We start from the raw sequence: 26986 nt of genomic DNA on the forward strand, positions 1-26986 counted from the left end.
CAGCCACTGTGTCAATCCATCTCACTGAGGGTCTTCCTCTTTTTCGCTGACCCTCTACTTTACCAAGCACGATGTACTTCCCCAGGGATTGGTCCCTCCTGATAACATGTCCAAAGTAAGCAAGACGAAGAATCACCATTCTCGCTTCTAAGGAGAATTCTGGCTATACTTCTTCCAAGACAGATTTGTTCGCTCTTCTGACATTCCATGATATAGTCAGTATTCTTCGCCAATACCATAATTCAAATGCATCAATTCTTCTCTGTCTTCCTTATTCATTGTCCAGCTTTCACCTGCACATGAGGCGATGAAAAATACCATGGCTTGGGTCAGGCACACCTTATTCATCAAAGTGATATCTTTGCTTTTAAATGTTTTAAAGAGATCTTTTGCAGCAGATTTGTCCAATGCAATATGTCATTTGATTTCTTGACTGCTGCTTTCACGGGCATTGATTGTGGTGGATTCAGGTAAAATGAAATCTTCCACAACTTCAATTTATCTCCATTTATTATGACATTCCCTATTTGTCTAGCTGTGAGGATTTTTGTTTCTTTAAGTTGACGTGTAATCCATACTGAAGGCTGTATTGTTTGATCTTTATCAATAAGTACTTCAAGTCCTCTTCACTTTCAGCAAACATGGTTGTGTCATCTGCATATCACAGGTTGTTAATGAGTCTTCCTCCAATCCTGATAAAGCATTCTTCATATAGTCCAGCTTCTCAGATTATTTGCTCAGCATACAGATTGAGTAAGTATGGTGAAAGGATACAAGCCTGACACACACCTTTCCTGACTTTAAACCACACAGTATCCCTTGTTCTGCTCAAACGGCTGCCTCTTGGTCTAGGTACAGGTTCTACACGAGCATAATTAAGCGTTCTGGAATTCCCACTCTTCGAAATGTTATTCGTAACGTGTTGTGATCCAGAGTCAAATGCCTTTGCGTAGTCAACAACACACAGATAAACATCCTCCCGGTATGCTTGCTTTCTGCCAGGATCCATCTGCCATTAGCAATGACATCCCTCGTTCTACGTCCTCTTCTGAATCTGGCTTGAATTCCTGACATTCTCTGTTGATGCACTGCAGCAATCGTTTTTGAATTACCTTCAGCAAGATTTTACTTGCATGTGATATTATTTTTCAAAATTTTCCATATTCCATTGGATCACCTTTGTTTGGCATAGGCACGAATATGGATCTCTTCCAGTTGGTTGGTCAGGTAGCTGTCTTCAGAATTTCTTGGCATAGATGAGTGAGCGCTTCCAGTGCTGCATCCGTTTGTTGAAGAATCTCAATTGGTTCTCTGCCAATTCTTGGAGCCTTGTTTTTCACCAATGCCTTCAGTGCAGCTTGGACTTCTTCCTTCAATACCGTCGGTTCTTGATCATATGCTACCTCCTGAAATGACTGAATGTTGACCAATTGTTTTTGGTACAGTGACTCTGTGTATTTCTTCCATCTTCTTTTGATACTTCCTGCACCCTTCAATTTTTTGCCCACAGAATCCTTCAACATTGCAACTTGAGGCTTGAATTTTTTCTTCAGTTCCTTCAACTTGAGAAATGCCAAGCATGTTCTTCCCTTTTGATTTTCTAACGCCAGGTCTTTGCATGTTTCATTATACTATTGTAATGAACCTATGTTTCCCAACCCAAAACCCAGTGCTGTTGAGTCGATTCCGACTCATAGCGACCCTATAGGACAGAGTAGAACTGCCCCATAGAGTTTCCATGGAGCGCCTGGCGGATTCGAACTGCTGACCCTCTGATTAGCAGCCGTAGCACTTAACCATATGCCACCAGGGTTTCCAACCTATGCTTAAGATGCCATTTTTGTAGACCTTAGATAGAAAGTTTTCTAAATCGAGAGATGATTACTATAGAAATTCTTTTAAAAACCTCAATAAGGTTGTAGTGCACACATTGGTAAAATGTACTGAAACTATTTTAACTCAATTTCAAACATAGATTCAATCTCAATTTATTTCTAGTTGCATGAAAGAACTGCCTGGAATATAAGAACTGCCGATCCTATGGTAACAGTTTAGTACGTGAAGGGAGATCCTGTCACTCAGGGTAGAATGCATTATGCATGCATTTACCTTACAGGTGGTTCTGAGCTCTAACAGCTCACAGGTGTTCACAGCCACAGCCACAGTAATATGAAAACATTCAAGTATATTCCACTGGAAAACTGGTAACTAGCTTATGATATCAACTTGCAAAAATCTAACATTGAGTGTACTTATATTAACTTGTCGCTGTTATCCAAGCAACCTCAAAAGTGTCGTTGTTCCATCTGCTGCTATAGAGTCTACTCCCCAACTCATGGCAAACCCCTGCACAACAGGATCAGGCTGCTGCAATCACAGGGTTTTCACTGGTTGATTTACAGTCTACCTTAGTCTGGGGGACTCACTGAAATATACAAGCCTCCACTGGCAGTCCAGTGATGGCTGCACATGAGGGGCACTGACCGGGGATCGAACCCAGGTCTCCTGCATGGAAGGCAAGAATTCTACCACCGAACCCCCACCACTCTCAACAGTAGAAGGTGCTATTTTAAAATACTTAAAAAAAAAAAAAAAAGTTACAGAAATGCTTTTTTTTTTATTTCATTTAAAATTAAACCACCATTTTTCTCTTTAGGAATCTGAAAAGTAAACGGAGGTAATTTAAAGTACTCATTTAAACGTAAAAATTCTAAATAATGTAATGTCTTCCTAAGTTACATAATTTTACAGTTCTAGATTATAAATCTTTGTTCTTCCTCTTTAATGGGGCATTTTTCTTTTTTTCAAAAGCTCGAGGAATAAAGAAAAAATAATGAAAAAATAATACCTGTCTGTTGAAGAGTACTTTCGTATTTGCCCTTTTATAAATTCGATGGTAAAAAGCTGTGGATTTTCTGAGTCACAAATCAACGCAAATACCTAATGAAAACAAAAAGTTCAACAAAAAAAAATGTTTATAGTTTTATGGTACTGCATTACAAAAACCACATACCATCATTTAGCTTACAATATTTTAAAATATAACTAATTTACACTATCAGAGTTTAAGAACTGCTTAAAAGTCACATTCAGATTTTCATACATCACTGAATAGAAAGTTCTGTTCTTCGTATACTTTTTGAAAAATATCCACTGCAATATTCATTGTTCTAAGATCAATAAATATAATTATATGGACTAATGAACCATAACTACCACAGTCTCCACCAGACTGAGTCCAGCACAACTAGATGGTACCCAGCTACCACCATGGGCTTCTCTGACAGGAATCACAATAGAGGGTCACGAACACCACTGGAGAAAAATGTAGAACAAAATTCTAACACACACAAAAAAGAAAGACCAGACTTACTGATCTGATATAGGTTAGAGATCCCCAAGAGTATGCCCCCGGACACCGTTTTAACTTTAGTACTAAAGTCACTCCTGAGGTTCACCCATCAGCCAAAGATTAGACAGGCCCATAAGACAAAATGAGACTAAATGAGCACACCAGCTCAGGGGGAAGGGTGAGACAGCAGGAGGGAACAGGAAAGCTGGTAACAGAAAACTCAAGGTGAGAGGGGGAGAGTGTTGACATGTTGTGGGGTTGGCAACCAATGTCACAAAACAACATGTATATTAATTGTTTAATGAGAATCTAATTTGCTCTGCAAACCTTCATCTAAAGTACAATAAAAATAAACAGTGAAGAATTATATACAGATTCTGCCTATTGCCCATTCTCCAGGCATGAGTAAGTATTAAAACAGAAAAAAATTCTAATTTATCAATGAGAAGAAATCTCATTTAAGTTAAACGTACCTCTCCTAAAGGCTTCAACGTAGCGATATTATAGGTTGCTGGATCACGTTCTACTAAACACGTTTCTGTAAGCGCTAAAACTCTTTTTACAGGTTCCTTCAAACAATAAAATTGAAACATATTACAAAGTTATTGAAAAACAGTCAAAATCAGATGAACGAATTTTGATTTTCAACACGTAGGCCTTACCGAATGTCTAGGTGATATTTTTTGGACTACAAACTCCGCTAAAGACGTGATGGACTCATCAGTGCTGTATTTCCCAAAGCGAAGATTCAAATATTGCTCAAATTCTAAAGGTTCTTTTCTGATCCTCAGTGAAATGCCTATGTAGTTGCCAGCATGGTCTATTGCACTTTTGATAATTTCTTCTCTTTGCTCTGATGCAAATAAATGCTGCACAAATATTGAAATTAAAAAAGTCAGGGCTGCAGCAACTAACATGTGACATTACTTAACTCATAGGAATGAAAATAAAGTAGCAATTTGGAAAGAAAAAAAGAAGTCGTAGACATTCTCAGAGGTAAATAAGCAGTGAGCTGCAGTTCAAAGGTTATTACTAAATTAAGCCAGACAAGTAACTCACTGAACGGAAGTTATCTCACAGCTTCTCAGGGTATGGTTCTCAACACCGTGTACAAAACAGTAACCTGGAACTTCCAAGGAAAGGCCCCAAGGACCCCAGCCAGGCTCAGTAGGGGTGAGGGGTACTAGGTAGGCAGGATTCCCAATTACAATTAGGACAGCTCTGATTTAAGCTGTTTTATACAATAGGCTTCTTTGCAAGATAACCTTTGAACAATGTATAAATGATTACAAGTCATTGGCCAAGAAATAGTACAAACCATCCCTGGTGGGTATTTGCAAACTAAAGAATAATGTATTGCATTTGGTACCTGGAAACCAGAAATGCTAAATGTCCTGCCAAGGGAAGGGCTAGAAATTCCCACGCTAGAAAGAACTATCCGGTCCAGAATGCTAATAAATAATAAACCCCTGCTGAGAAACACTGGATCAGATCATGCCTAAGAACCTGATTTTATTCCCAGCAGCATGTCACAGTCACTACAGGTGTCTACCTTCTAAGGTATCAGATAAAGGTTTGTTGGATTAATGAATCTATGTTACGATATATCTGTAGTGAACTGATTGTTTTTAAAAGCTAGTATTTTTTAAAAGGCAAAGAATATACTTTGAAGGTGGATGATTAAAGTTTCTTGCTGCCATCAAATAATAAAAAAAAGTTGGCAATAAAAAGAGTATCAAACAATTCTCTTTAATGGTTACCTTGTGTACTATGTGGTTGGTTAAATTGTAACAAAACTGTTGAGGTTACTTTGATATGGTTATCCCGTGAAGACCTGCAAGGCCGTATTTCTGTAATTAGGTATGTTTTCTACCAAGGCGTTAATCATTACAAATCACCACTGCCCAGGTACAGCAGCTTTAGGCGAGAAAGGGAACCATGTTTCTCCTTGGGCCTTCCTCATTTGGGTCTAGGTAACAAAATGTCTAGATGTGTGTTCCCAGATGAGGGACACTAGGATGGTACCCATCACCTGGGGAAAGAGTAAAATCTAGGTGGAAAAAGGCCCATAAACTCTGAAGTGTAAACTACGTTTTATAAATCAGATCATACAGCCCTCCGTCATTGTTTATTTCCCTTTTGCTATTCTCTAGGCTCTTGTATATGTAAAAGTTCCAGGCTTGCCTTGGCTCTGCTCCCCAGGGAAGGATAATTTATCCACAGAACGCTCTATCTTGGCGTAGTGTTCCCAGACCACCAAGGTAATAAAAAAACAGTTGCCAACAAGTTGAATCCTGACTCATGGTGACCCAATGTGCTGCAGGGCAGAACTGTGCTCCACAGTTTTTAAGGCTATGATCTTTCATGTGTAGATCACCAGGCTTGTCTTCCAAGGTACCTCTGGGTAGGTTTGAACAGCCAATCTTTCAGTTAATAGTCGATTCCTTAACCATTTAAGCCACCCAGGGACTCCTAAGATAGCTATACCCAGTACTGTCAAGCCGATTCCAACTCACAGCAACCCTACAGGACAGAGCAAACTGCCCCATAGGGTTTCCAAGGAGCACCTGGTGGATTCGAACTGCTGACCTTTTGGTTAGCAGCTGTAGCTCTTAAACCACTGTAATAGCTATAAACCAAAAAACTGGTTGCCATCGAGTTGATTCCGACTCATAGCGACCCTGACCCACAAGGTTTCCAACAGAACAGCTATAGGAATTATAAATTCTAAAGAGACAGGAATCTTGAGAGACAAGAGTAAATTCACCTGAGCCTCTGCGTGCGGAGGCTCTTTGTATCACTCATCTTTGAGATCCGGGGTCTAAATTTTATTAAGAAGACAGGATGTTTCTTATGAAAAGATGGTCACCATCTATAGTTCCAGGTTCTATTACTGACTAACAAACAGGGTCTCAGCATCTTACAGCTTCTGCTATACAAGACAATTTACTTACAGATAATTCAGAATTTTAAGACCAAGAACGTGCAATGAATTCCAAATCTGAAGTTCATGGACTACTCAAATTTTAAGTTACAAATAGCTGGGTGAAGGAGGAAAGGCTATAACTATAAAAATAAGAGATTTTAAATTACTTCTTCAAAGAAAGCTTAGACACTATTAGGTAAGACGGTACCAGTGAAAATAACTGTGATCACAATTTACTGAGTGCAGCTTAGCCTGCACTGTGTGAATTAAGCATTTTACATAAATTATCTTACCCCACCCTCACAAAAAAACTAATGACACATATATTACTCTCCCTGTTTTAGCGAGCAAGCAGTAAGTTGGAATTCTAGCTCAGTTCTCTTTGCTACTAAAGCCTGCACTCCTAACACCATACTTTCTCCCAAATGACTCACATGAAATTTCAAAATGAAGTATAAAATCCCTGCTTTCCTTCAAACATCTGTTTCTTTTCAAACGTCTTTTTAAAAAACAGTACTTACCAATCTACTAAATCCTCCATAAAGTATACAAAACCCTCCTTGATAATCAGAAAGATCTACGAAGCCTTCAATATTTCTATAGTCATAGGAACAGAGGACTCTGTTGGTTGCAGGATTAATTTGGTCAAAGCCTCCAGGAGTTACTTCCAAAATTACAGGCTTTCTTGTATCACTCCAATGATGCTTATAGCAGTTATATCTCTAGAGAGAGAAACAATACTACTTTTAAGTTCATACATAAACTTGGCAAAAAAACAAAGTTACAATTAATGTACCAATCACTGCTGAAACAACCAAAAATCTAGGTCGTCTTACAAATATTTAGAACTCCTATACGAATTGTTAAAACCATGCATAATTTCAGCTATTTGGAGAGAGTCTGTTTATCTCATTAAGAATATTTGTTCTAATTGATGATAATATGTTCTTTTTTAAATAGCAATGGTTTTGGTTTACAATATTTTTAAAAATTATTTTAAGTCACTGTATGTAAATCTATAAAAAGAAAAAAGTTGGGGATTCTGGAAGAGTTTTAACAGGAAAAAGATTTTCACTTTTGTTGAAGGATTCTTTTAATCCAAGTTAGATATGGAAAAGAGCCAAGTCACATTCCAAGGAAGTTACAATATTCAACTTAAACAACCTGAGCTGGCTCATAGATTAATACAGATTTTCTTTCTACACATAAAAAAAAAAAAAAATGCTAAAAAAGCATTTTTCTAATAACACCATTTGGAAGTTATCTCTAGGAGTTCTGATCAGATTTGCAAGTAACATTCCATTTACGTAATAACATTCCTTTATAAAGTAACTGAGTATCAGAGATGATCAGTCTTATTCTTAAGAAAAGGAAGCAGCTAACCAAAATGACGTGAAATAAAAGGAGACAATAAACTAAAACAAAGGAAAAATGAGGCAAAGAGAAATGCAGATACACCAAAGTTTGGACTGTGAGTTAGTATCCCCTGCCCACCAAAAATAAACACACAGTTTTCTACCCATCAGTACGAAGAGGGACACGTGATGACTTACACGATTCTTGAGGTAAAAATATATTAGTCGCTCAAGTGTACAACCACTTCTAATACTGAGATCAGAGAGAATTCCCTCACAGGTGTTCAGAAATGAGAGCCAGACACTAAGAAGCGAACACCTGCACTAACACCAGCCACACGAAACCCACGAAGAGGTTTGTAAGCCCACGTCTGATCAAGCCCCCTCGGGATTACTGATCAACGGCGTCAGGCACAGTATAGCTCCATAAAAGGAATTCTGCAGAAAGCCGAGAGGACCTGAACAAACCAAGAATGTATTTAGAGTCTTGGCTCTGAACTAAAGGCTGATCAGTGCCACACCTCTGCAGCAGGGGCTGACAGCATTAAACACGCCACTGGAATAGAGGTGGAGGTGGAAGAGAGGCCACAAAAAATTGTGATGCTTTCCAAACCATGCTTGTTTACATGGGTGGTCCCAACCTGCTCTGCAGGATAGTCTCCATTCCTCCCAGCTGACAGTCAGCTGCCATGATGAGATGTGCTGACGGAAAGAAACATCAGCGAGGAGGCCACGGGGAGACCTTGATTTAGAGTGTATCCAGGGGCAATTGGAGGCCTGAGGGCCAAATTCAACTTACTAAGAATGTTGTTTAGGCAGCACAGCATTGAGGTTGAGTCTCAACTTTTTCTAGGGAGATACACTGGCCACAAGAGTCCTTACTCCTGGCCAGAAGTAAAGTTAGGTGGACCACCCTTCAGACAATCTTCTAGCGATACCGTTTCTACGGCAGAGCTTTTCAAATGTCCTAAGTGGCTGAAGTTAATCAACACAAAGAGAAGCTTATCAGCAGATCTGCAGCAATGCTTTTGGATGCAGGTGTTTTCCAGACAGATAAGATACACAGAAAGCTCACCTGCTAACATAAAATAAGCATGCCAAGTTATGATTTATAGAAATTTGACTGTGGGTCATCGGGAATACGAAACGAGCACTTTGCCAGTTGCCATAAAAACTATTTTAAATGGCTTTCGGGCAACTAGCCAAGTGCTGGAGTTGAGATCAGTGAGGCTTTTGGGATGTTAAAACAGGCAGTGAAAATTCCACAGAAAGGAAGAAGGGCTTAAGAAAGACAGGGAAATGGTGCCACCAGCATATCAGAATTCAGTTCTTGCCTTTTGCCAGAAGCCATAGGTTTTAAGCAGTATTTTTTTTTTTATATGTTTAGGTTTTCTTTTTTCCAATTATATAATCAGTACTTGCTCATGAAAAGAAATCCAGTATTTCAAGAGTAAAACCCAATGCCATCGAGTCGATTCCAACTCATAGTGACCCTATAGGACAGAGCAGAACTGCCCCATAGTGTTTCCAAGGAGCGCCTGGTAGCTTCAAAGTGCCAACCATGGTTAGCAGTGAAAAGCATGAACTACTATTACCCATCCCCAGAAGTCTCTGCTTTAGGTTAAACGTTGCTGTCGCACGATTAGAAAAGGCTTGGAAAAGTTGAGAAGATTCTAGTGAGCCACTAACAAAAAGACACCCCCCGCAAAGCTATCAGCGTACTATACAAACCTTCATCCTGGCCAGATCCAGTGCAAGAAGATATAATAAGATAGTTTCAATACATCTGACCCTTCTTAAAGCTTTAATTCTTCTAAAACGGGAAACTCACATCAGCCACCTGTCGCATGTTCCAACCAGCATTATCAGCAGTGTAATGCTTACTTGTGCTCCGGTTTAGAATACTGAATAAGGATTACTTTTTAGTGGTTGTAGCTGTTGTTTTTAACATTCCACAGATCCTGCCTGATGATTTTTTCCCAATCACTGGCATTAGCAGTTTTAAATCTAATTCCTCATATTTCAGTTTCCTGTTAAACTACGTTCATCTCTGTCACATGGTATCAGGGAATATTAAAATTGTGTTTCCTTGTTTCCCATCAGCTTTGCCATAAAAGGAAGACACAGAACATGGAATGATTTCTGCAATAAAGGGCAACATCTGAACAAATAAAAATATCTACTAATAAATGTTAAATACTTGCCCTTCCTGTGATTTTTCCTTCTGCAAAATCAGTTCGAAATCTCTGAAAAAGAAAACAACCACAGTTTATGACAACACACTGGTAAGGATGACTCATGACTCAGACCTTTCTACCCAAACAACTAAAGTCCCACCTTGGCAACCTTGATATTAAAATATGTTATTAAAATTACAGTTTAAGAATATTCAATAGTGTGTGGAATTTCATTGAAGAACAAGATGGATTACTTAAACATACAATTGCTTTATACTATAGATGCATTTAAAAAGACAAACTACCAAATATATAGGATTTTCCAGCCTTTCAGTTAGAGAATAAGGAAAGTTTTCCAGCATCAAGTCAAAGGTCAGTAAGAAAAAATACGATTAGTGGATACAGAGGTTCAAACATAAATACCTGTACTTTAAGGTATGTATGTTTTATTTTACAAAGAAAAAAGAGAAATTCAGTTTGTCAATGGGTAACCTGTCTTACCAACGCTTCTGTAAGAAGTTCTGTTCTGTGCTCTGTAGAAAATTTTAAAGTTTCTGACTTTTTTCCACTGCCTTTACGAAAAGTGAGGTTGAATTCCGTTCCCTGTCCTTTTCCAACAGGACTGATACTACAGATGTCTCCATAAGGCCACTAACAAAAAGAAAAAAATTCCTTCAACTGATGGTACAATATAGTGAATTATGACACTTATTTTTTATTACTTTAATTTTCACAACTTTAATTTTGCTGATTAAACGAGCAAAATTTTACAAAATAACATACTGCAGAGGTCTAAAAGAAGTTATGTCCTATAGCAATCCTAGAACACAATGATTGCTTCCAAAGGTTTTTAGTCATCAGAGTCAACAATAAGAAACACATCTGTATTCCAATTTTAATGATTAATGACATCAACTCAAAGCAATTAAAATAGATAAAAGTGAAATGAACTGGGGAATAAAATTGTATACTTACTTGCTTCAGTTTAAAAAAAAAAAGAAACCTGGACTATATGCCTAAGAATTAAAATATCTTTAAATACGTCTGCTTAGCCACAGTGAGGTTAGTCTTGTCTTTATAAACAGTATTCCTTCCCCAATGACAAGTATTTTCACCCACTTGCACTCATGACTTAACTTACACATGCATATCACAGTAACAATATAAACCTTTCAAAATTATAAAGAACTAATTTACTAACTACACATTAAAAGAGAGAGCAGCATTCAATAACAACATATTAAAAAATTACACCCTTTAGAACACAGAAATAAGCAGCATGTTCTCCCCCCCTCCTCCTTTCTTCTCATTTGGCTCTGAGCACAGAACACTGTATAAGTGTATCGGTCTCTTTCAGATGTGACCTTCTGTGCCAAAGAACGGATTTCAGGCCAGGAGGTCATGAGTTATGCTGTGGCTTTTAAATTTCCAGTGGAGTTCATACAAATGTCTGATAGCTTCCAGGGTGATTACCTGATTTGTTACTTCTAAGGTATTAGGATTATAAGTAGTAATCGCATGGGTTCCAACTGAAAAGACACGCTTATACCTACAAAAGAAGACAAGCGCTTAAATTTAGTTTCAACGAAAGCAAACATTTTATAAGAAAATACATGATACCAACACAAGAACATTTCAGTGAGGAAAGAGAAAAGTGTTAGCTGATTAACGGTCACTAAAAATATTTTAGTTTTTGTATTTTCACATTTTTCAGTGTTCTCAATGTTACTGGTACTAAAATCTATCCTCTCCCCCACTTAGTATGAATGATTAAGATTCATAAATGGAAAAATATGACTGACGCAAGCAGGCTTGTGTTGTTAGCATAGACTAAGGTGGTAAAGCACTGGCTGAGGAAGCCGAAAGGTTCTAAATGGGAAAGGTTTATTTTTACAAAAGACACTGAACACTACCAATTCTTTCAAAATATCCTTTGAACAAAACCGTGATGGAAAGGAAGGAAAAGCTATGTCCTGCAACTGCTCAGTCAGAGCCATATCCTGGAATCTTAATAATTTCCATTTAAGGAACTACCTATTACATTTAATTGTTGCAATTTTATACAACTAGGAAGCCTATACCACAGACAAGCAATTTTCACTTCTCACTTTACTTCCTTCACTTAAAGTAACAAATTTGAAGGAGAAAAATTACTGGGATATCAGTAATTCTTTAAGAGAAAGAGAAATTCATAACAATAAGAGTAGAAATTGAATTAGAAAAACATATTTAAAACTAAAGAGCTTATTCTTTAGAAATAAAATTTTAAAAATGGGTAAAACATTAACTACTCAAAGAAAACACAAAAACAAAATTAGGAATAAAAGAGGATTTATAACCACAGATAGAGAAGAAATTTTTAAAAGAAAATGCTGCGTGACTCCATCTTGAAAAATTTGAAAATCAAGAATAAACCATCCCCCACAGAAGAATTTAAGAAAAGTGACAAAGAATTACGCCCTCCAAAAGCACCAGGTTCAGGTAATTTCAAGGGAGATGAAGCTTTAAAGGACCAGAAAACAGGACAGCTTCTCAATTCTTTTAGAGATACTAACCCTGATGAAGACAACACAAAAGAAAGGAGGAAAAAAAAAGAAAAGAAACCACGCAATATTTTTAAATAAATATTGGCAATAAGAATCAAACAGCATATGAAAATAGCGGTATACTGTGACCAAAGAAGATTCACTTTATGAAAATACAGAGTTCAATAATGGAAAAGTCTTACCAATAAAATTGATCATATTTATATGATATTGAAATATCCATTTGTATTTTAGTAAGAGACTCTTAAATTATCAAAAACAGATGTTCTATATACAAATGCCTTTCTGATATCTACGGAGAGGGTCATGCTTTTCTGTTTGGAACTACTAATAAAGTAAAAAGTAAAAAGATACAAATTAGCTTAAACCAGCAGACATCATCAGACTCAAGAGTAATACACTAGGGCCATTCCCATCAAGACCAAGAGAGATTTTTCAAATTTTAATTTTTCTATTGTCCATTTTTTTTTTCTCATCAGTATATTACTTACATAATAAAAATAGCAGTTATTTCCATTTTGGGGAAAAAAATGAGAGATTTTCTGTTTTTCTCACATATTCATAAAAAAGCATTGTTGTATTCTAAGTGTTTTCCTAATTTTCAACGTCTAAAATAGAGTGTGAAGGTGAAGAATGAGAGCACTTCCTTCTCACATAAAAACTGCAGCGTTCTAGGGTGTGGTAAGGAAGGGGAATTGGGGAAGTAGATGAGGATTTATCTAAACATTGATCCCAAACCTGAAAGCTTCAGAGACATAACCAATTCATGAGAACCAAAACAAAGAAACAAGATCAAATCAATAATTTGCCTTAGATATACACAATGAAATCTAATACATGATAGGAATGTGAGCTCACAAATTCTAACTTTCAGAATGATCATGAAAGTCAAACATGCAAATCTTTACAACCTGGAAATAAAACTTTTCTTTTTCACACTGGAGTAAAAAGGATAAGAATTAAAGGCCTAAAAGTTCCAAATGTCAACTATTGTTGTCACATGCATAACCCTAGAGGATCAGTTAAGAAAACATTCTTTTCAATTCAATATTAGTCTCCTTTGCCACAACTAAGCCTCTTTGAATCTTTCTCATCAAACTTTGTCATTTAGATCAGCGCTGTCCAGAGAACTTTCTGCAAAGATGGAAACTTTCTGTATCTGCATTATCCAATAAGGTAAACACTAGCCATGTACGGCTACTGAGCTTTTGAAATGTGGCTGAGAAAATGGATTTTTAAAATTTAACTTCTTTAATTCTAGTACATGTATATTGATATATTACATTTTAAGTGTTACAGCTGTTAACCAAAAGGTCGGCAGTTCGAATACTGCAGGCGCTCCTTGGAAACTCTATGGGGCAGTTCTACTCTGGTTTACATTTTAATAAAATTGTTTTACTTATATCTGTGTAATAGCAAATGACATTTAAATTGCTTTGTGATCATTCCCTATATCTGCTTACTCAGTAATTACTTAATAATTATTAATTTCTTATAAATCTTTACAAAAAGGAAATATTTGAAGAGAATAATATGAATAAACATTCAAATATATTTTAAAAAAAAAATTTAACTTCTTTAAATTCAAATAACCACATGTGGTTAGTGGCTACCATATAGGACAAAGCACATTCCAGGTCCTTCAGCAAAAGGATCCTGGAGTTAGTTGCACATTAGGCCCAAAGTACTGTCACAACTAGCAACTCAGAGCTAGAAGTAACTCAGAGCTACAAGAAAACAGAAATCTTAGGAGAGCTTCCTTTCCTTCTTCCATGCACTCCCCATGCCTCTCCCTTTTCCTAGCCCAAACAGCAGCTGAACTTCCCTTTAAGGGTAGGACAAATGCTTCTAGGTCACTTAAAACACCTCGCTAACTACCTTAAACCTTCAAAGATTATAAAGTCCCCTTGGATGTCAGATTTAGAGATTAAAATCTGAGTGGTCTCACATGTTAGTCTCATAGCACTTGTAACTAAAAGATTTTTTCCCCTAATCTTACTAAGTCACAAATGCCCTAGGTCATAAAGTACAAAGATTCCATAGATTCGGGAGAGCACAAGTCTTTTTTATCTTTCCAAGTCTAAAGCCTAGCACAGTACCCACCATGGCATACAACAAATGTTCAATAAATGTTCGTCAAATATGATCCATTAGTTTACCACTGTTTTTTAAAACAGAATATAAGTTAGGCAGCAACTAATTTTATACCAATTTTTTTATTCATAACTATAATACCATCAGAAAAAGACTAAGTTCATATTTTTATGACAGGAAATATATTTTAATGGTTATCTGCAAAGGGAATTTGTCATTTGGAAGTTTCAATCATTTAACTTGCTGTTCCACAAGTCTGAAATGAACTTGCTGGCTAACTTTTAAACAGTATCATACTAAAAATAGATTCTTATTACAAAAATACGGCTACATAAATCAAATTATAAAAGAAATAGAAGCTGATGTAAACAAAACATTTAAATTATGAGATGATATCACATATACAAAGAAACGTGAAAGCAAACACCTTTTTCCCCAATTGAAAAATTTAATATTCACTATTATTTTTACTTACTGCATTTATTTCCTTTTTATTCAGAACTAAAACTTGTATCATTAAATGCCTATAGGGAGAAGGCATTCTCCTATTCCACAAATTTCCTGATCCAAATACTTAATATGACAGATTATTAGGAAACATGATTTACATTACCCATTTTTATTAGCTATAATGTTATTTAGAATCAGAAAACTAATGTCACTCAAATAAATAAAAAAGTGTTGGTGGCAAAAAAAAAAAAAAAACCCTGCTTTATCTAACCAACCACCAAACCCAGTGCCATCAAGTCGATTCCAACTCATCGCTTTATCTAAGGGACGTTTTATTCCTGTAGCAACTGGTAAGATGCCACCAAGTCAATTCCAACTCATAACGACCCTACAGGACACAGTAGAACTGCCCCATTGGGTTTCCAAGGTGTAAATCTTTACGGAAGCAGACTGCCACACATCTTTCTCCAGCAGAGTGAATGGTGGGTTTGAACTGCCGACCTTTCGATTAGCAGCTGAGCGTGTCACCACTGAACCACCAGGGCTCCCTTAAGATGATAAGAACATGTGAAAAAATGTTGTGCCAATAACAGTGCTGGTAGACTTGAGAAAGATCACCTGAAAGCAAAGAAGACCACTGAAGTAAAAAAAGCTGGGGATGGAATCACGTTTTGGATTTGACAGGTAATGTTTAGTTTTTTAATAGGCTGACTAAACTTATATTAAATACACTTCTGTAATTTTTTAATTCCTGCAAATAAAAATATGTTGTACCATTCTTAAACTTTCTAATTGTTACGAATACAATGTTCCCCTTTGAAACAATTTTTTTAACATGGTATTTTTTTCATAAGGCAAAATTGTTTTTAAGGAAAAGAAAACATGTTAAGTCAGGTATTGTATTAAGAAGTCATACTATGAATTGATCCAATATTAAATGAGCACATAACACTGTGTTAGTTCATTGACATGACAGTGAACAAAGAAGTCAGCCCTTTAAAGACTTAGCTTCCTCCCAACATTTTACTTATTATTTAAATTATCTAGCTCAGACATCCGAAATAACTTCAAAGTAGCAAGAGCAATAAGCAACATCATGATAAACGGAGAAAAGAATGAAGTTGTCAAGGATTTCATTTTACTTGGATCCACAATCAACACCCATGATGCAGCCATCAAGAAATCAAACCATGTATTGCACTGGGCAAATCTGCTGCAAAAGCCCTCTTTAAAGTCTTAAAAAGCAAAGACATCACCTTGAACACTGCGGTGCCTTGACCCAAGCCATGGTGTTTTCAATCACCTCACGTGCATGCAAAAGTTGGACAATGAATAAGGTGTTTCAAGGGCAGTAATAATGATGTCACTTAACTGGACCAATATTTTTCAGTTATTCCTGGAAACAGCCCACTAGAAGCCAAAAGTGGGTCAATTGAGTCACTCCCGGTTCCCGCGTTCATACAAAAATGAACATCAATCTTTTTTACATCGGTCTTTATGCTTGTTTGATGATGGATTTTCGTGTGTTCCAAGGACAAACAGACGCTTTACGTGCTACCAGATCTAAAGTTTCTCTCACCAGCAAAAACAATCAGGAATAATCAAGAGAATATAAAATTTCTGATCAATTTTTTTCACTCTCTTTGTTCAAGAAGTACAAATTTTGTGAATCTATTAAAGTAAAGCTCCGGGGAGAATACTCACTACTTCCTGTCACACAAACACCATGATTATATACCGGGGAGAGAAATACAATAAATGCAATCGTATTTATTTGAAGAGATATCTGTTATAAAAAAAAAGAATGCATTCAAATATTCAAACATCTACTATTGGACTTTATCACCCTCCCACTTCCCGAAAGTTTCCTGTTTTCAGAACTGCATACTACTGCTGAGAGTTTTTTTCTATCTCTCTTTCCAAGGGACCACTCAAAGTTTTTTTTAAAGCATTGCAAAAGAAAGATTAAGTGGCCCATCTACTGGGCCAAATACATCAAAATGTATCGATTCAGGCCTCAAAAAGATCAAGACCGTGGAAAAGTAGGCCATGAAGTTGTACATTTAAATTTCTGGAACTACAGCAAAACCCAAGGCAAAAGTTTAGAGGAACTAACCACCAAACACAGAGCAGGAAAAAAGGAAAGACGGAGTGGAAGAGTACCAATACCATAACCTTGGGGAGGAGATGACTTTAAAGAGTGACAGGGGGAGAAAAAGTAGTTGGATATGGCATAAAAACATATCCAAAAGCAGTTTAAATAAGATACTACTAGAAAGGGAAGGGACACATGAATAGCCTTTTACTTACTTAGCACTGATAACATCAAACCAAAATGAAGGGCGATTCAAAAAGGAAGAGATGGTCAGTACCAAATGCTACTAAAAGGTTCAAGAATCAGGCTCAGAAAATGCCACTGGACAGGTTGACAATGGAGTATACCCGTAACACTGGAGAAAAGAGTTCCCACAGGATTTGAGAAATTAGTTAGGAAGTAATAGAAATACTGAGAGACAGTGAATGCAGACTCAGGAAATAAAGGGAAAGAGGTAAGTAAAAGGAAAGAAAATATAACAGACAGAAATGGAAAAGGGTGATGAATTATGTCTCAGAAATCACAAGCGGATCGTTCATCAGGTTGTATCTCCAGGGTATGCTAATTCTGGTCAAAATTCCTCTTGAAAGACTAGTTCAACCTAAGACGGTTTGTTCACACTGAAATTTCTACTCCTTGGAAAAGAGAAAAACTAGACAGGAAACACTCTGCAAATATTTGTCCCAAGGACTCAGGAAGAAAATGCCCTAATTCTCTCTGAGAAAATAAAAGGCATAAATGTTCTGTTTTAAGGACTTGAATTCTGCAATGTAACGTCCACATTTTTTCCAGCTCAGATGAAGCTAACTTTCAGTACAAAACTGTGTGTAAAACATAAAATTCCTATAAAGGAGATCCCATTTGTACTGATGGGTGGAAGATGTTCAAATACCAGATTACCTGGCAATAACCACAGAAAGTAATACAAAGACAATTTGGAATGGGCTCACCTGAGGTTTAGAGTCTGGCAGGGTCAATAGGCGAGACAAAGCAGAAGGGAAAAACAAAAACAAAACTCAAGATTCCTAGGGTTATCAGAATTAGTGAGATGTGTAAATGCCAGGCAGTTAAGGTATCTCTGTTCCTGTAGGATCCTATTCCTACATATAAAAAAGGTAACAAATTTACCAGCTTCATTTTCTCTCAACTCGACTTCCCTGCGTCCAGTCATTCCAGACTGCCTGTTAACACAGTGTGCGTCTGTCAGGGAATTCCCACAGACTGACCACCATACATCCCAGTGTGCTGAGGCTGGAATCCTGTTCAGCTACTAACATGTTACTCCTAAGTTCAGAGCATTTGCTACAACCAGTGTATGCAATGACTAAAGTGATTCACAGGCGGACTTGACCTGGCGCCACCGCCGCAGGCGGGCTTGACCTGGCTTCACCACTGCAGGCGGACTTTATTTGCCGTCACCATCGCAGGCGGACTTTATTTGGAGTTACCATCCAAAACACTTTAAGAGCCTCGGTTTTGAACATTACTCTGCAGTTTGCCATAAAATTTACACTTCTGCTTTATAGGAAACATCTGCACCTTCTTTCCTGCCTGAAACGGCCTGCTAAGGCCAAAAAGGAAATTTTGCCTTTTCATGAAATAAAAGCGTTTTCCTCGAAATCGGCTCCCCCTTGCAGTTCCTCCCAGAACAGACCTATAATTAAATTACATGGTTTACAAGTGGGGAAAATGGTCAGCACAGAAGAAAGGCTGCTCTGCCAGCCAAAGGATCTGTACTAGCGGTGAGTGAAGCTGCATTACTAAGAGCACAACCGTGGCTGCCAGGTGAGGCGCAGTGGAAACGCACAAAGGCCATGGAAATGGCTCCCACAAATATTCTAAAAGGGGCTATCTGGAGAGGTTATCTCTAATTTAGGTACATGAAGAGGATCTTCACTGCCACTATCAAGAACGGTTTTCTAAGATATTAGGGTTAGTTTACAACATGTACCTATGCCTGTAGTCTCTTAAAACTAGGGCTCTAAAGCCCCAAAATCGCATGGAAAATTTATTGTATATGGACACACTTCTAGAGAGGAAATTCGGTTAGCAACTCAGAAACAATAGAAAGTTTTCAGCTTGCCATTTATTTTTTGCATTAGAATATGCTGAAAAATACTTTAGAATTTGGCCACATAAAACAGGTAAGTATTAAAAAAGGTTCAGTGCTACTTAATAGTATATGTGGCCCAATGAAGTCAGTCACTATGTGGAAACCTAGAACTTTCAGGGAGAATTTAAAAGCTTCAAAATATATACATTGAAAACAACAAAACACTGTTGAAAGAAATTAAAGATCCACATAAACGGAGGAGCCCCTGGGAGGTATAAATGGTTAACGTGCCCAGCTGCTAACCAAAAGGTTGGAGGTTTGAGTCTACCCAGAGGCACCTCAAAAAAAAAAAAAACCTGGCAATGTACTTCAAAAAAATTCAGCCACTGAATACCCTAAGGAGCCTCGTTCTACTCTGACACACATGGATCACCACGAGTTGGAATCAACTCGACAGCAAATGTTTTTCAAATAAATGGAAAGCCAGCCCTTGTTCATGCATTAGAAGGCTTAATCCTTTCACGGATCATGGGCTACAAGCTGTGTCACATTTTCTGCCCCTGGAGGTTTACTGGCAGGTATTTGAGCCACGTTAGTACGTTCTGGCATTGTGGCGGGGACTGAGGCAACCACCTAAAACACGAGGAAGCTGGCCTATGCCACATTTAGGTGTCGAGAGCCATTCATATGAGGGGATGCTTATTGGATGAGTGACTATGTGAAACTTCTGTCTTTTGGCTTCTGTACAGTAAAATGGGATGCTATTCGGCAATAAAAAAATAATGAAGCAGTGATCCATATCACAACATGGATGAACCTTGAAAATGTCATACCAAGTGAAAGAAGCCAGTCACAAAAACCACATATTGTATGATTCCATTTACATGAGATGTTTAAAAATAGGTAAATTCAAAGACAGAAAATTAGTGGTTGCCAGGTGCTAGAAGAGAGGGAAATGAGGAGCCACTGCTAATGGGTATGAAGTTTCTTTGTGGGGTAGTGAAAATGTCCTAAAAATAGTTAGTGGTGATGGTTATACAACTCTATGAATATAGTAAAACCCACTTCAGATGTAATGAATTACTTAGTATGGCCTTTCTCACCATGGTCTTGTAACTTCCACCCAGACGACTGGGCAGGACTGTGCAAAGTTGATATTATGCCCCCCCCACCAAGGGGATTGGTCAGTTTTTGCCTTAAATGAGAGCCAATTCCAGAGCAGAGACAAGAGCCTACCACCATTGGGGCAGGGGAGACGGGCAGGAGACAGCGCAGAGGGCTTCCCAGTTCACGGTGTGAGAAAGCTGAGTGTCTTTGGGCACAGACCAAGGACCAGAGAGAAGCCTATGCCTCACCCACCAATTTGGGACTGTGTGAGCCATTTCCTTAATATGATTAGTGAGTTCCCTGAGACTCTACAGTGAATTAGGGAGAGAACTGAGGGGAGAGGGAATAGTCGATGTTAGAGATGAGGGAGTGGTACAGCAGCTTGGAAAAGTTGGACATTCGGGACATCTTTAACCTCTACCTCATAGGAACCAGCTTTGTGCTGATCCTTATAAAAGAAATTATTCGTTTACCACCAAACTGTACGTTTTAAAAAGGTTGGATTTTTATGATATGTAAATTACGTCTCAACAAAGTATGATAAAAACAAAACAACTTCAAAGCGTGAATGACAGAAAACAATTGCGCTGTGTTCAGAAATAGTTCTTGAGAAAGGAAAAAAAAGGATTGTCTTAAGTCTTAAACACTAAGAACATCAAAACAAAAAAAAATCTAGATGATCACAATTACATACACGCTCACAAAGCAAAAAATACGGCAGTAAGTATATTCTTTTGAATTAATGCATCAGTATGCTATAATCATATTTAAAAACAGCAGTTATGATGACCAGAGCAATCTACTACTTGAGAAATAAAGTAGGATACAACATTTTTTAAGGCTGATGCAGGGAACTAAAGAGACCCATACTACCCTGAGTAAGCCAATTTTTTTCTCTAACTTGGCTCAATGAAATTAACTGGAGAAAAAAATTAGAGACAAGTATTCTGCAAGGGTAACAATGATGCCCTCTAATTTGGGAGCTCACACAATTCCCTACTAAAAGGGAACAAACTCAAACACTCAAATCTTTCAAAATTACAGTTTGCTAAAGAAAACCAGAAATACAACAAAGTTCAGATATTGCATCATTTTAAGACGTTACCACACTATTACTTAAAAATTTTAAAGTTAAGAGTAGGAACAAAAATCATCAGCCTCATGTACGTGTCATGTTTTATCTACCATGAGGCCCAGTTTGGAATAAAGCGGCCACCTATCTAAGTGTGAGACACGTTACTCTTGATCATTCGAAGCGCTAAACTTTCTCCACAAGGGCCTACACGTAGCCAGTCAATGAACACTCAACGTACTTAAGGCATAATTTAAAAACTTTCATATACTCCATATCACTTCTTCAATTAATTCTTATAGCAATCTGAGGAGTAGAAATTACCATACATTTTACAGAGATGACCCAGAGGCAGCTACACCTTGGTCTGACTAGGCAACTATTAACAAATGTTACTGCCCCATCTCAGGGAGAAGAAAAGATCAAATCCAACTTTTAAATTTCATTTCAGGCCTAAAGGAAGATTATAAACTTCACTAGAATTAATGGCATTATTTTCTCCAACTGTCAAATGGATATGCAAATGTGTTGATCACACACAGGCTGGTCTTTGGGTGATAAAGCTGGGGAGTTAGCACTCTCGTTCCTACTGCATAACCTCGTCATCATTTGACAGCATCCAAGAAGGTCGGTAACTGGTTTACTTCCCTTTGTTACTTTTAATTCTTACCAAACTCTTCCCCAAGACAGACGGAGAAAACCAGAAATGTCAAAAGCAAAAAGAACAATTATTTAACGTTCATTCTAAATGCAGCATTTGCATTTCTAATATGCACATAATCTTTGCAGAAGAGAAGGGCTGAATAGCATTAGTGAGTCATGGAGGATATACTCAAGACACTACAATAGTCATGTTTAAAGTACACTTAACAGGAGCACAGAAAAATAAAGTCACCAGCAATACTCACTTTCCCCTCCATGAATGTTTTGTTGTATAGAAACATGCCAAGTCCTTATTTTCCCTAATTATATTCATTTTGTGCTGAAACCTGAAAGAGAAAATATGGGTGAATTCAGTAGGGTGATATATTCTTGGGAGTTCTTCCTGAATCTTCTATACTAAATGCACAGGCTCTCTTTCTCTTTCATTGCATACCACATAGTGCTCATTGTAAGGCACAGCCTCCCTACAGGACCGTACGGTTGAGGACAGGGACTGCTCCCTTCATCTATTACAACCTACTGTGGTTATCTAAGGAGCCCTAGGGGCACAGCGGTTAAGAGCTTGGTTCTAGCCCAACAGTGGCTCTGCAGGAGAAAGATGTGGCAGTCTGCTTCCCTAAGATTATAGCCTTGGAAACCCTATGGGACAATTCCACTCTGTCCTATAGGGTCACTATCGGTCAGATTATCCGATAAACTGATTACCTCCCCCAGCTGACTAGGTATCTTGAGTACAAGAATTAACCTCCTTTCAACATTCCCAGTTTAAGAACTCTTATAAAAATATTTGATAAATTAAATCAATCTTTAAAACTCCCACTGCCATGCAATGCCTTGGCACACAACGGGCACTTAAAATTATCCACCAAATATCTAACCAATTCCAAAATGTTTCATTAAACTGTTCAGTACCAGTCACTTTGCTGTCACTATCACTTTGAAAGGGATCTACATAAGTCTTGACTTAAAAATAACAATTTTCTCATTATAAAAACAATGCATGACCCCAGTAAGAGATGTAAAACATACATAATCAATCATGTTTCATCCCGGCACCCAAAGATAACTACTCCAGCCTCCCTTGTTTTACAAAACTAAGAGTATGTCATTTGTACTGCTTAACCTCTTTTCACAGAATATTAACATTTTCCCAGGGAATAAAATATTGTTTGAGAAAATATTTTTAAGGTTACGTGGTATTGCATCGTATGAATATACTAGAACAGTGCTACTCAAAGTATAGTTGCAAACTACTATGGGGCCACATCGAAATACGTACAGAAATTGAGGATAAACATTTAGAAACTTCCATAGCAGTTTGATTAGTGGACTCCTCCGGCTGAACAGAATATAGACCAGTGAGCTGCCTAACAGCTGCATGCAGTAGAACCACGTTACCAACAATAGTTTAAGAATAATTATAACCCAGGAGCGTATAAAATCCAGAATCCACTTCTTTCATCAAAATATTCCAATTCTGCTAACTTCATAGGATAATATACTGGAACTGGCTGCTAATGATAAATTTTGAAAATACTCTATCATTTGCTTCAAATTTGAATAAAAGGTAAAAATGAATATGCTGAGCTTGCTAAAATTGCTATAAAATCTCTTCTTCCGTTTCAGTCAACATACCACTGAGGCTGGTTTCCCTGCTACAACAGATGTCACTAAAGCAGTATGCAGAAGCAGGCTAAACACGTACTATTCTCTGAAAGCAGCATTACCATCACGCAACCTAGTGTAAATAAACTACAAAGAAGCAAGCATGCTTTTCACATTACAAATTTTAAACACTGATATTCCCAGCGTGGTTCAAAGTTTGTATATACGCATTTACATGAGAATTGCTATTTCACTCAGCCTTTATTTAATTGTAACTGCAGCACAGCAAAAAGTTGTGTGTAACAGCAATTTCCTACATTACTGTCAGCGAACATGTACAGTTTCTAAAAGTCTTTTATCGCTAAGTTTGTTCAGATTTATTTACTGCAATGTAAATTTAGGTCTGTTAAATCTAAGAATAATTTGGGTTGTATTTTAATGTCTTTTTGTTTGGTTGTTTCGTTTTCCTAACAACTCTTTATTATATTTCACAAAATTATCAGGTCACAATGGAGTTAAAAACAAAAACAAAAGGTACTTTACATCACAGTTCCAGAAACGACGCAGGATACATACCGATAGTAAACACTCAGGATGTCTGGTGGTCTTTGACTATTATATCCCAGTTGCAACAGGTATCTTGGTAGCTAGCTCTAATTAATTCTACCCAAAAGATCAATTACCAGAGGAAAATTACTAGGTATAAACTCTTAAGGCTTTACTGCATCCTGCCAGAGCATTCTCCTACAATTCAAACACCCCTAAGTTTTTCCACAACTTTTCCAATACTAGGTATAAAACCACGCCCACTGCCACGGAGTCAATTCTCAGTCATAGCGACCCTATAGGGCACAGCAGAACTGCCCCACAGGGTTGCCAAGTGGCGCCTGGTGGATTCAAACTGCTGACCTTTTGGCTAGCAGCCGAACTCTTAACCACTATGCTAGCAGAGTTTCCATACTAGGTAGAGTTGTTTTAATTATTTTCCACCTTAGTAGGGGGAAAATGGCATCAGTTTTTAAAATCTGTATTTATTTGATTACTAGCAAAGTATAAAGGTTTAGTAGTATTTTAGAAATCTTTGGTCATTTCTTTTTGTGACTTGACTTTTTGTTATTTTTTCACTCTACTGTTGATATGAGAGGGCTTTTTATTTTTTAAAGAATTGAAGCTTGTCAAATTAATTCATCCCACTTATCATTTTTATATTTTTTCCACATATTCACTTTAAACTATCAAAAATATTAATCTTTCTTCCTGCCTTTAGTGTCCACTTAGAACAGTTTTTCCAATTCCAAATTATTCCCTCCTACTTTGACATCAGGCTACTTACCCTAAAATGCTTCCTTATACTGTTCATCAGAAAGTATCTTCTCCCTAGTCCTGATAATTAGAAACGCACTCTAAAAAATACTACAGAATATATACCAAAGTGTCAATAACGCAAATTTGAGTGGCTGGAATATGGTTGACTCAAGCTTTCTTTGTACCTTTATACACTGTTATTTTTTAAAACTAGCAAGTATCCTTTACATAATTAGAATAAAACCACTTTCAATGGTTTTTAGTATACTCAGAGTTGTAAAACCATCACCACTATTTTTAAACCATCTTCATCACCCTAAAAAGAAACTCTAGGAGCCCTGCGGTGCAGTGGTTAAGAGATCAGCTGCTAACCAAAAGGTCAAAAGTTCAAATTTACCAGTCCTCCTTGAGAAACCTATAGGGCAGTTCTACTCTGTTCTACTGGAAACCCTGGTGGCGTAGTGGTTAAGTGCTTCGGCTGCTAACCCAAAGGCTGTCAGTTTGAATCCACCAGGTGCTCCTTGGAAGCTCTGTGGGGCAGTTCTACCCTGTTCTATAGGGTCGCTGTGAGTCAGAATTGACTTGACGGCAATGGGCTTTTTTTTTTTTATTCTGTTCCTACAGGGTTGCTATGAGTTGGAATCAACTCCACAGCAACGTTTTTTTTTTTTTTTTTTTTACTGGTAGCTGTCACTCCCATTCTCCCCACCCCACAGACCCCGGAAACCACTAATCTACTTTCACCACTATGGATGTGCTGAATTCTGAACATCTCTCATAAACGGAATCATACAATATGGGATCTTTGGTGTCTGGCTTCTCTCACTTAGCGTATTTTCAAGGTTCATCCATGATATAGCCTGTATCATACTTTAGTCATTTTTATTGCCAGAAAACATTGTTTTCTTTATTCATTCACTGGTTCATGGATATTTGTATTGTTTCCCTTTTTTCTTTTTGTAATTATTAATAATGCTACTATGAACATTAGTGTACAAGCTTTTGCATGGACGCCTGCCGACATATTGGTTTTCATTTCTCCTGGGATTATACCTGAGTGGTTAAACATTTTTAAAGACACTTGTATTTTGAAATCACTTTCTTCATTGCTCCTGTTTTTGTATCAGCAAATTGAGAGAGCCCCTGCCCTCTGTGGAGAATGATCTTCCCTGAGATATCCAAATGGCTCACGTTCTCATCTGCTTCAAATCTTTGTTCAAATGGCACCTTTCCAATAAGGCCTACCCTAAACATCTTTTAAATTGTAACCACACTCCTCACTCTAACCAAAACCCCAAACCAATCCCACTGCCGTCGAGTCGATTCCAACTCATAGGTGCTCGATAGTTTCCAAGGAGCGCCTGGCAGATTCCAACTGTCAACCTCTTGGTTAGCAGCCGTAGCACTTAACCACTACGCCACCATGGTTTCCTCCTCACTCTACACTCCCTGTTTTCTTACTCCTGCTCTTTTTTGCCCCCTAGCACCTTTCATTCTAATGTTCAGTTTATTAGCTAACCCTACTGGAGGGAGGTAATCTTGTCTGTTTAGCTCACGAATATATATCCCCAGAACCTACAACAGTACCTGACACAAAATAGATGCTCAGTGAGTATCTGAATGAATGGAGCAATCCCACAGGCAATTCTGATGTCCCCTTCCAACTTGATGTTTTAACAGGTCCTTCTAAATAAAGTTTTTTGGCCTAGAAAAGCATCATTAACTCATACTCTGAGAAATAATAAAGAGGACCAAAAGTAACAGCAAGTTTTAGAGCAAAGTTTATTGCTGCCAGAGAGAAGAAAGTTGTTATAGTCAACTGGCATCTTCCCACTAATGAGTGTGAAAACAACCAAATACAGTCCATACGGTTGGCATGCTGGATCTTTTTTGCTTTGTTTTTTTTTTTTTGAGATTGTGTATCTGGGATCGGATAGTGAGCCAACGAGGATTTATTAAACCCAGCAAACGATATTCCTGCCTTCTGAAGCATTTGCAGTAAATGGTATTGTTGAAAAGAAACCTGGGTAGCACCTTTGAGGACCTGCCAAAAAAGCAAAAAATGCAGGTATACAGATGACTGGGGTTTTTTTTTGTTGCTGTTTCCCTTATATACTATAACTAAAGATTGGAACGATGGAAGAGAGAGGAGGACAGAAAAAGTGAATGACTGATATTGAGGACTG

General features: G+C 37.6%; 1 protein-coding gene across 1 annotated transcript in view; it reads right to left on the bottom strand.

Moving 5' to 3' along the window:
• The window catches only part of DNAJC13 (DnaJ heat shock protein family (Hsp40) member C13), a 139665-nt gene that overhangs the window by 98812 nt on the left and 13867 nt on the right, over positions 1–26986 (bottom strand). The window contains exons 2-9 of the mRNA XM_049870873.1: positions 22136–22216; positions 11284–11359; positions 10312–10461; positions 9838–9879; positions 6800–7000; positions 4015–4221; positions 3826–3921; positions 2849–2940 (exon numbers count right to left, since the gene is read on the bottom strand). Coding sequence (XP_049726830.1) covers positions 2849–2940; positions 3826–3921; positions 4015–4221; positions 6800–7000; positions 9838–9879; positions 10312–10461; positions 11284–11359; positions 22136–22203 — 932 coding nt within the window. The 5' untranslated portion in view covers positions 22204–22216. The remainder of the gene's footprint in view (positions 1–2848; positions 2941–3825; positions 3922–4014; positions 4222–6799; positions 7001–9837; positions 9880–10311; positions 10462–11283; positions 11360–22135; positions 22217–26986) is intronic.

Source organism: Elephas maximus, chromosome 27 (genome assembly GCF_024166365.1).
Source record: "Elephas maximus indicus isolate mEleMax1 chromosome 27, mEleMax1 primary haplotype, whole genome shotgun sequence".
NCBI classification, from domain to species: domain Eukaryota; kingdom Metazoa; phylum Chordata; class Mammalia; order Proboscidea; family Elephantidae; genus Elephas; species Elephas maximus.